At 41.0% G+C, this 11,287-nt stretch overlaps 2 protein-coding genes across 2 annotated transcripts; both read left to right on the top strand.

The window, feature by feature from the left end:
• Nucleotides 1–7,883: 7,883 nt before the first annotated feature.
• NUU61_008239 (uncharacterized protein) lies at nt 7,884–9,308 on the top strand (the record flags this gene model as incomplete). Its single annotated transcript, XM_056658764.1, has 1 exon — nt 7,884–9,308. The coding sequence occupies one exon, from the start codon at nt 7,884–7,886 to the stop codon at nt 9,306–9,308; it is 1,425 nt and encodes a 474-aa protein (XP_056509057.1).
• Nucleotides 9,309–10,475: 1,167 nt separating this feature from the next.
• NUU61_008238 (uncharacterized protein) lies at nt 10,476–10,871 on the top strand (the record flags this gene model as incomplete). The annotated part of the gene is made up of 2 exons (XM_056658763.1): nt 10,476–10,532; nt 10,605–10,871. 2 exons carry the CDS (start codon nt 10,476–10,478, stop codon nt 10,869–10,871), a joined length of 324 nt encoding a protein of 107 aa, XP_056509056.1.
• Between the last annotated feature and the right edge of the window lie 416 nt (nt 10,872–11,287).

Here is an 11,287-nt window from a genome sequence, read left to right as displayed (position 1 = left end):
TTTTTATACTTTTTAATAGATATATTAGATATATTCCTTAGACTAAATAATCTTAGTTACCTTATTCTAAAGGTTTACTTTTATTTAGCTAAATAGTTACTTTAAACTTAACTAAATTATATATATAATATATAGAACCTAAATAATTATTATCTTAGAGTTAATATCTAATAATTAAATAGAATCTTAGATACTTAAAATAAAAGTAGAGTTATTTAATATATTATTAGTCGTTACTATAAGTACTTAGTCTTTAATCTAATATTTCTAGAGGATATCGAGAAGGGTCACACTAAGATTCTATCTAGAGTATATACTAGAAATAGGTTCGAAGCTAAGTAAAACCTCTCGATAATTCTAGTCTATATTAATAAAATAGCCAGAGATAGCTATAAATATTTATTAAAATAGCGATATCTAATAGTTAAGACTAATAGAGAGCTTAGTCTTAGACAGAAGCTTCTAAAATAAATCTTTCTATTAATCTTAGATTATTCCCTAGATTTAACGCTATATAATTCAACAGGAAAGGAAACTAGGGATAAACGATAATAATTAGATTATTCGAAGAAAGGCTTAGAATTTAGGATACTCGATAGTTTAAAAAGGAAGCCGTAGAGTAGTTATTATAGTAATTAACTATTGCTTCTATAGCTCTTAGATAACTAGTTAGGCTATTCGAGAGGAGTTCTTAGCCTAAGAAAGATTAGCCTATAAATTAAATAATAGCTATATAATATACTATATATTCTATAAGATATTAGATTATTAAATATTTAGTAATATTTTAGCTTTTTTAGTATATACTCCGATTCTAGTAGTATTAGAGACCTATTATCCTATTCTTAGTATAGACTAGATAGTCTATAACCTTACTATATTATTTATATAGGAGCTTTGGCTCTCCTATTACTAAATATACAACTTAATCAAAATACGACTATATATTAGTCCGTCGTGGACCCTCCTAGTTTATCTTTTTTATAGTATTATAAGAACCACTAATTTAGGTATTAAGCCACTAGTTTAAAAACTCTGCTTTATTTATACTATCAAAAATTACCTAGGTCTTTTTCCGATCGTCGGATCGTTTTAGTATTAGTGGTATAATAGAAGGGAGGCTTTGCTTGGTTTGCTAGCTTTCTAGTGATTCTAAGAGGGTATCGAGAAGTTAATCAGAATAGAAAATAGATAACTTAAACCCCTTACTCTTAATAAGAGAGGGAGGGTACAAGGTAAATAACTAAGATATAGAAGAGATATAATAATAGTATATTAAAATAAAGGACTTAAGATATAGAAAAATAATCTAAGGTAAATTATCGTAGATTCAGGGGAATATATAGGTCTAATACTTATTTCTTATTAGTAGATAGGATTCGGTACTATCCTAGTACTAAATTTTATAACTAATTAGAAGATACTCTACTATAATATATACGAAGCTTATTAGATAGTAAGAAATAGATTAACAGATCAATCTATAGGTTGACCCGTTGACCTAAATAATTAGGTAAGAGTAATACCCTAAGACTTTTATTTTTATCCCCTAAAAATTTTAACCTAACTAGCTAATCTTTTTACGTAGGTATATTAGAACCGGGGCTATAAATAAATACGTAGGTAGATTAAAACCAGGGTTTTAAGTAATCGCGTAGATAGATTAAAACCCCAGTTCTAATAGAGATAGAAAGACTACTATAAAAAGGTATATATTTTATTATATTTAGTAAAAAGGGGACTATATAACCCTTTTATAACGAGAGACTCAAGATATAGAAAAATAATCTAAGATAAATCATCATAGATTTAGAGGAATATATAGGTCTAATACTTATTTTTTATTAATAGATAGAATTTAGCACTATCCTAATACTGAATTTTATAACTAATCAGAATAGGCTCTACTAATATATATAAAGTTTATTAGATAGTAAGAAATAGATTAATAGGTTAACCTATAGGTTAACCTGTTAACCTAAATAATTAGATAAGAGTAATACCCTAAGATTTTTCTTTTTATCCCTAAAAAATTTTAACCTAACTAGCTAATATTATTATTTTATATAAATTTAGAAAAAATATTTAAAATAATTCTTTTATATAAATAAGACTATAATATACTTATATATTAATAAAGAAATATTAGATATTAGATTTATATCTATTTTATTATTTCTAATATATATAATTTATTTATATAAAAAGTAGAAGTACTACTATAGACTTTAAATATATATTTTTAGGTTTAGTATAAGAAATAGTTAATTAATATCTTCTTTCGTCTATATCTATTTATTATAAAATATAATTCTTACCTTAAAGTATTAAATTAATAAATTAATATATTATATATTCTAAATATATTATTACTATATAATATTCTTTTTATAAAGAGTTAGAATTATAAATTATATTAGAACAAAAATAGTATTTAATAATAGTATATTATTAAAAAAAATAAATAAATTATCTATCCTAATTAAGAAATTTATACTAAAATAAATTAAAAATAGGTTAACCCGTTAACCCACGGGTTAACCTATAGGCGGGTCAGGATTTTATTGACCCGACCTATAGGTCATGGGTTTAGGTCATGGGTCAAGATCTTTGACCTATGGGACGGGTCTGTCCATGTCTAATCACGGGAACGTAACCTGGTCCCAGATATCACAATAATAATGTCTGTTATAGGGCAATAAATCTAACATATCCTGTCAGCGCATTGAATGGTAACCTACCATTAGCAACTGATTAGTTGCATAAGACCCCGCATTCATTTGTGTTTTCAATGATAAATTGGTCGAATTGCCATCCCAGTGTTGTAACCACCGAGTATCGGCACATTCAAGGGGTATTTCAACCTGCCCTCTATCGCATGATCATTCTCTTCAATCAATCAATCAATCAATCTTTCATCTTCAATTGGTTCTGCTTGGTCTAATTCGCTCTGGATGCATAATAGTCTATATGCTTTTAGCTTGTTCCGATATATCCCTGTACCATATACTCTACACTATCAACCAGTAATAGCTACTGATATTATCGCTCTAATGGATGTCCTCAAATGCCTCGGTATTGCCCTTTGCAAGGCTTGAGGGACCTTGTCAGAACAATTTGTTTTGATGCGTTGTTTCAGCGACCGAATCTGAATCTTCTTTTTGCCCTTAAAATTCGATCGCTTTTCCTACAACGGGTCCTGAGGCGTACGCTAGAAATTTCCTGGCATAACTTTCGTATCTAAGAGCACGTGTCACCGGAAACCATACCTCTACATGTTGTAAAAGTGTGGCCTGAGGCACCTTTATAATTGTTAGGACCCGCTGGACGTTTTGTTCTTGCTAGACTCCCTAGTCTCGCTCGGTAGTCTGTCCACCCTTTGGCGGACTCACTGGCACTGCTTTCTTCGCCGACTCTCCCAATAAGGAAGCAATAACCAAGGCAGCGGAATCATCACCGCATTTGAAGTCAGCTAATGATGACGAACATCCGCCGCCGCCTTCCTCGACACCAAAAAGCCTCGCAAAGCCTACGCAGAACGCTGGGGAAGTGAAGGTAAAATTGTTCGGTGCTGACATTCATTATAACATTCGCCTAGTGTCCTGGTACTCAGCCATATGAACGCAACACGGAAAAATAAGCGTTCATGTCAATTTGACGCAGTACACGTTGTTCAACATCCGTTAGAGAAAAATCACGCAGTTCATGAGACCAACGCTTGGACACCAATTGCACAGCCCTTATGTCGATCAATTGTGGGTCACAACCTCCACGTCATATCCGATCCGATCAAATGTTCCAATACAAAGCATGGAGGAACAAATTTCCGTACAACAACAGACACTCCCTTGTGACATGGAAGAAGGTCAGCCAATATCTGTGCAATAAAGTAAAAGAAGCCTCCACCTCGCCCTCCACCAAGTTCAATCTGCATTACCAGCCACGTCATCGAATTTTGAGTTCCCTCAGCCAAGTTCAAATGTTTTCACACTTGGCCAATGTACCGTCGCCCTAACTACATCCACAGCTGAAATATTACAGAAGCGTGTCATCGCATATAAGTCTGGTCGATGATGGACACACCAGTTCTCTGGTGTCGTATGGCTAGGCCTGCACACTATCTCGGCAGGGAACGCATACCACATCATCTTTGCCTTGGATTCTTTCATGATTACAGGACCGTACCTGGCGCGCAATTTCTGAGAGGTTCGCCAGTTACGTACTGTTTGGACACCGCAGGTTTTCCATATATATTTCATTATAAACTTGATGAGATAGGCATGGGAAAACCCTGGCACAAAGACAGACACGTGGGCGAAGAGGAAGAAACTGCGAATAGCATGGAGCGTGCAGAAGACAATTATTACAGCAAGAATGCAAGAAATACTGAAAGAGGTAGGCAATTTCGATAGCAAAATGTAAGGGTACTCGGTGCTTGAGGTGCTTTAGCGAATAGAAACTATCTTGCGACTTTCCAGAATGGTAAATCTCCTCAGAGTCGGACGAATTCATTGAACCCCGTAGTACGAGGCTTGGCCCTCACATCTATATCTTTAGTTAGCACAAGTAGCCGGGAGCTATAGAAAGTGTGTGGGGGAAAATCACATTGAGTATGTAAGGATTAAGGTATAATACGCGGGGAAATATGCATATCGATATATGAATTCACACTCCACTGTGGAGCTTTTTCCGGCCAGAACAGTGGCAACATGGACCGTGTCAGTGCCTACCTTTAGGACGCATATAGGGAACTGAACTGGCTTACTACTGACTTTTACTTCAAAAGCTTCCCAACCCCGGCCAATGTTGGAAACCACTGCATATGCAGAGTATTTGGCTTGCCATATTTACATGCGTGCAGAAAAATAGACTTTCGTTGTGTTTCCTACCTTGAGAATAGTTAGTACAATATAATAGAATCACGTAGAATCGCTTGGTAGATCTGTCGATCTGGTAAGATTGCCCGGCCGCTTTCTCTCCCGTTTTGCCTCTCTCCCTCCATTCCTTCTATATCTGTCGCAGCCTTTGTTTATGACCGCCTGCTATACTAAAAAAGGCTGCGCTTATTCTGTAGAGGGCTAACTCATGTAGGGGAAGACGAATTATTTTATCTCCATGGCTTTTGCTATCTATTGCGCGTCTCATTCGTTGCCAGCCTCAACCCGGGTCTGGCTCTCCCATAAGCTCTCAGGAACTTTCCAAGGGTCATGATTACTTTTTAGAGATGAGCCCGTATCACATCGATTGTATATTTCAATCTGTGGAGCATGAACTACATGGGTACACAACTCGGATTACGCTCCAACTCCTAACTACTGTGGCAGTCCGTACGCCACGTTATCTACGTTTAGCCCTTCCCCGCCTTGAGAATGGCATTGACCCCACGAGTAGATCTGGTGCACGTCCTCGCAGACGCCTACACCTATCCGAGTTGGAAGAAGGAGGAGCCTATGACGAGGACGCGCCAATGTGTATCCACTACCGTATACTGAAACACTGAGGCTCATCGAACTCTGATCCACCAAGATGCCCCCCGAAAAACAAAGTCTTTCCATTATCTGCTCAAAGGATATTAAAATATTTGCCGCACTGTCTCATTGGTATATCAGATGTTCCCTAATACATCACATGTCGTCGTTGTAGCATACCGCTTTGGCGAGGGGTCAGAATTACACACACACACAGAGAGCACAATTAGCGAATGAAGAAATATGTAAAATTTGTGATCGCTCTTCTCTGGCAGCTCCTACTCAATCCGAAAGTACAGGATCAACCTCTTTGAGTAGCCATAAATAATGGACGGTGCTTCAACTTCACAACCGCAATTCTTTCACTGCCGGTATGTCGAGTTCTGACAGCCGGTACCGAGGAAGGTAAGAATGAACAGCTATGTTGCCATGGATAAAAGTTTCGGCGTATCTCAACATCTCTGGTTCAGAGGCAAGAATTGATCTCACATTCCTTGCGCATTCTTGAGTCTTGTCGACTATGGCTTGTAGAGTCTCACCTATGCTCTGATCATGCACCGCGGCATAATTGCAAACATAGTTATGTCGCTCCGTCGAGATGACCGATTCTTTGTAGAAGGAAAGGATGTCATTGGTGAACGAGGCAAACTCCACGAGGTCGGGAATTGCTTAGATATAATGCTCCAGATAAGAACTTTCCGGAAACAAGCGTTCAAGAAAGACGAAGCTAACGTATGGCGCGGAGATTCCGGTCTTTAATCGAAAGTAGGTAGGAAACTTCTTTGCGCATGGGTGTATCCGAAGTCTTCTATCTGTTTCGAACTCAAAGATGGTGGCTGTGATGCATTCAAGCGTTCTGGTGAGTATCATGTCTGCACCCTGGCCTCCATAATATTTATCAAAGCGCGCGAGAATCCCAGCCCAGGCGTCAAGTACAGGGGTCCCTTGAGGTTTTTCTAACAGGATGTTGCTTCTAAAACTTCGTAGCTCACTTAGGAAGTCATTTCCGAGATCGTCGACAGTGAAGAAATATGTCGTATACAGCGCAATCGCTTTCTGTAGCTCCTTCTCATGAAGAGGGAACACCAAGAGCGCCAGATCAACCGATTGTTCAGCCATTTTGGATACCTTTTCCGGGTTGAGGCCCTGGGCAGTAGCAACCTAGCGAGAATGTTGAACGACCGATTCTGTCAATAACAGATCTTTAGAGAGTGTTGGTATGTGAAAGGAAACATTTTGAAGAAAGTCTCGCGTAATATTCTCAAACTGGGTCTTGCTAAGAAGCCAAGTTTCCGCGGACAGATTGTTGAGGGTAGTCATGTTATGAGGCTGGGACATAATCAAATAGGGATGTGTAATTTGGTAAACAATCCACGGGGACTAGAGGGAATATAAGACAATACTACAACTTACTATCTTACACGTGATAGAACCGGCCTTGCGTCATAATTTTCAGAACCAGGCAAACCCACTAGCCGAAAATGTCTAATTTCCAATCCGTAGGTCAGAGTTTATGGCAAAGATGAAACAGGTGGTTGGTTGGGGTCCTTCTTTACGTTCGACAAATAACTTGTCTTCCTTTTGACGCTATCTTTGTCTAGTCTATCAGCTCTAGTAGCCTCGGCGATTCACTGCGTGAAAGAATAAGATCCTTTGCAAGGGTATAGACAAAGTATTCCTCAAATAGGCCTTGTAGGTAACAACATAATACATCTTAATACTACGCGACGGTGGTAATTGTTGGGCCAGCGTTGGGAAACGAACCCTATCTTGCAGAATACAGAATGACCATTTCATCACCGTGCAGGCAGCCACGGGGTGCTACCGTCGATTTCACCTATCTAGGCGGTATGCAGTTACCGTATGCTCAATGAATGCCTAGGGTCGATGACGATGAGCTATCTTTACTATTTTAATTCCATGTAGAATATATCCTTAATCATTAATCAACTTATAATGTTTGAACTAATGGAAGAATTTTAAAGACCGAGTTTGTCCACAAAGCAGGTGTTGAGGTTCTAGGATAAAGTACCGAACTGATGCCTCGTTTCCAACCTCTGTCGGCATACCTGTTCAAGCAACCGGAGGCATTGAACTTAATATGTGTGTCAAGCGCTCCTGCCGCCGATATATGCTTCATTCAGGGGATCTTCATTGAAGAACACCGATTGAGACTGATCATGGGGGATTTGCCACTGTGAGGGGCTTGCCGCTTCAAGGAAAATGTCCCCTGAATCTCATAAAAGCCAATATACAGTTCAATAGCCAACTATGAATAGTTCTGTTAATCCCATCAAGGTCGATTCTCTAGCAGGCCCTCACTCAGTATTCAGTGCTTTATCATAGCCAATCTCAACAGCAGGGACATATAGCCACAGCCAACACATCTATTTGTCCATTATAGAAATTGCTTCGATGTTTACATCCGTGATTTTCGAATTCAGTTTCGCCAATGGGAAAACCCAGGCAGAGCAAGATCAAATCCGCCCTGTGCCAAATTCATCGCTCTACAAAATTGCACATTCTGGTACCTGGTTTAACCACCAGAAGGGCCTTCTTAACCAGGATGAGTGCCACCAAGCTTTAGCAAAAAAGCTGGGCCTCACCCTCTCGGAACTACTCTACGCTATTAAAGCCATGCCACAACCGTCCCTTCCAATCGGTGCGATTACCCTGCAGGACAAATTCCCAGATATGAGATTCTTTGCCGTTGGTAATGCCTCCGGGGATCAACTGGATGCATTACAGGCACATCCACGTCGAGACAAGAAACCTACGCTTCCTATAATCACTTCCTGTCAGCTCGGCGAACGTCTGCCACATGCAGGGTTCATTAGGAAACTGGTTATAGCTGGTCAGCTAAAACCATCTGATACTCTCTACGTTACTCAAAATCTGGAACATGCAGCAGCAGCACAACTTGGCGGCTTTCAAACTATGGTGTATAAGAGCGAGGTTCAGTGTGCGACTGGAGTTCGAAAGCTTTGTTCAAACCCAATACAAAGCGGCCTGTCGTTTCTGAAGCATCATGCGAAATGTTTGGATTTACAGACAAGTGAGGGTGAAGGACTGAAAGATGCCTGTTGCCAACTCCATATCATGGAAGCTCTTGGTGATGAAAGCCTGGTCTACCTACCTGGTAGCTCACCACCGTTCACTTGGCTTTACGATGATTCAGTTCGCAAAGTGCCGGTTTACTCCAAACCGCCATGCGTGGACCACAACTCCATCGCGTTGTCCGTCCTCAAGGATGTCACTATGGACCAGCGACATGATATTATGGACCAGATGCTGCAGCTGCGGGACTCAGAGGGAATCATGCAAGTATATTTCTCAGATGAGTTGATACGACTGGACTTCGCCATTGCTATTAACGCTCTAGCGCTCTTTCATGAATTTGGAAGGGGTGAGCAGCTTCGAGAAACAGAAGAATGGGTCTTCAATATGCTGAAAACTCGTGCCCACAAATATTCTTCTCACTACTACACCACCCCTGATCTTATATTGTTCTTCGTGTCCCGAATGCTCCAGAAGGCACAGAGCCTACGACCTAGGTTTCTGGGTCTTCTTCGCGAGTGCATCCTGGAAAGGAAAGAAGCAGTTGTTGATTCAATGTCCCTTGCTGCTCGTCTGATTGCTGCTGCCAGGTGTGGCATTCGGGATGATTCGGCAGTTAACTTGCTTGTCATGAGTCAGCAAACTGACGGCAGTTGGCCCCCCGGAGCTATATACAAGTCTCCACAGTCCGGTCAACTCTGCTATCACCACGGCTTGACGACAGCATGGGCCATCCAGGCTATTAGAGATCAGACAGCACTGGCTCTAAATGAAGTTTGTTGATAGGAACTTTGAAACTACCTTTTTCTGTGACCTTGCCAATATATCAATCGGTTATTCATTTGCTCGATGTACCTTGCTTTAGATACAAGTGCTATGCGGGAGTGCTGTCAGGCTGGAGCTGTTCCTCCCTCAAATTTGCCTTCACGAAATCCTCTCGCTGTGGGGTCCTGATCAGACAGTGGACTTCTCTGGCGGTCCTCCAGCCGGAAAATCCAGCCATTCCCCAGTCAATAAGCCCCACAATCTTGCCATTGTCAACGATGCAATTAGTAGTATTCTTGTCAAAAGGTTGTCAATTTTTCAAAACTTACTGATTTTTGGCAACCTGGTGCACAGCAGAGCAACTCCCTAAAATAGATCTCCCACTGACCAAGATGCTAATAAAATATTAGTATTTTACTAGTAATAGATACTACTAGTAGACTTCCTCTTTTATCAGTAAGACTCACCTGGTGCGTGCTGCTTAACCATCACTGGATTGTTCTCATCCATGAGATAAGGGTACCTCTACACTGCTCTTCAGTTCATTGTACCATTTGAACACAGGCTGTGTACAGGTGATGATTTATTGGTTCCTGGTCAGTTTATATCTGATTCCATCAATTTTCAGCTCAAATCCAAGCTGTCAGTGCCTAAGTGATACATACGTGCTCTTAGTAGTTCGCTATCGTGTCGGAGGGGTATCACAGGGCGTATCATATTGTTTCGTTACGAGCGGTGTGAGAGGTGGATAAGGAAGAACACAAGTGGGGGCGGAAATGAGAGCTCGGTAGGATCCTTGAAATTCTGCAATCTGATTGGTCTAATCTAGTGGATGCCTGACCCATGTTCGCCCCACGTCCTACTGACTTGTGGGATGGGTCCTACTGACCTGTCGTCACTTGAGTGTATTTGCTGCCCAATTCAGCCCCCAATGCAAACCGCCATGTCAGCCCCGCATGGGCCTCTTGATGGTGGGGGAGATGACCGTTCAACCTGATCTAGACACGGATGCAGTTTTAATATATCCCCCATGGATGCTACGAGCGTTGATCTAACCCAAGTATAATATACAGCTATACTGAGCAACACCGATAATAACCCGAGTCCTGGATAGAAACCTCTCAAAGCCCGTGGACGAAACGCGAGAGCTTTCGTTACCTAAATTATCTCTCCTTCCGTTTCAATATGGCATTCAGCACACCTCTTGATGAATGTTCGATTGTCTGGCTCCGCCCACTGGAGGTCGAACTCCGGGCAGCCATCGCCATGCTCGATAAGATATCTGAAGAGATCCCCCTAAGAGCCCGAGGATAGAACGTCGTTTATACAATTGGCGATATCGGCCCTCACAAGGTCGCTGTGGTCGGCTATTATCAGGAACAAGGCCTCGCCGTCTCGGGGAGCATGGCTGCCGAAGTTTTGAGGGATCTACGGAATCTACAACTAGGTCTCCTAGTCGGTATTGCCGGTGGGATGCCATCATCGACCCACGACATGCAACTCGGGGATGTTGCGGTTGCAGTTCCTGAAGGCGACCGTCCTAGAGTGGTGGGGTATGATCTCGTCAAGGCGGGGAGATGAAGATACATTTGAACCAAAGCATTGGCAGAACTCAACGTATCCGCTGCTTCGATCAGTAATCAACAAGGTTCGGGCGTATGGCGACCTGCGATTCAGGCGACACTTGTAGGTAGTGGACAGACTACCGGAATTCCGGAGGCCAGACTCTATTACTTTACACATAAACTGTATTCACCCTAAGGTGCACTACGGCACAATTCTCTCCGGGAATATAGTAATTAAGTTAAAAGCCAAAAGAGACTAACTACGAAATCTTTACGGCGGTATTGCGGTTGAAATGGAAGCTGCAGGGATGATGACGAGGCTACTAGTGGCTGTGATCAGAGGGATAAGTGATTTCGCAGATTCATCCAAAAGCAATAAGTGGCAACCATACGCTGTAATCACGGCAGCAGCATATACTAAGGAGGTCCTAC

The sequence above is a fragment of the Penicillium alfredii genome (genome assembly GCF_028826965.1).
Source record: "Penicillium alfredii strain IBT 34128 chromosome Unknown utg000010l_segment0_segment0, whole genome shotgun sequence".
Classification (NCBI taxonomy): domain Eukaryota; kingdom Fungi; phylum Ascomycota; class Eurotiomycetes; order Eurotiales; family Aspergillaceae; genus Penicillium; species Penicillium alfredii.
The sequence above is the reverse complement of the archived record's forward strand: the minus strand, read 5'-3'. Positions and strand labels throughout refer to the sequence as shown.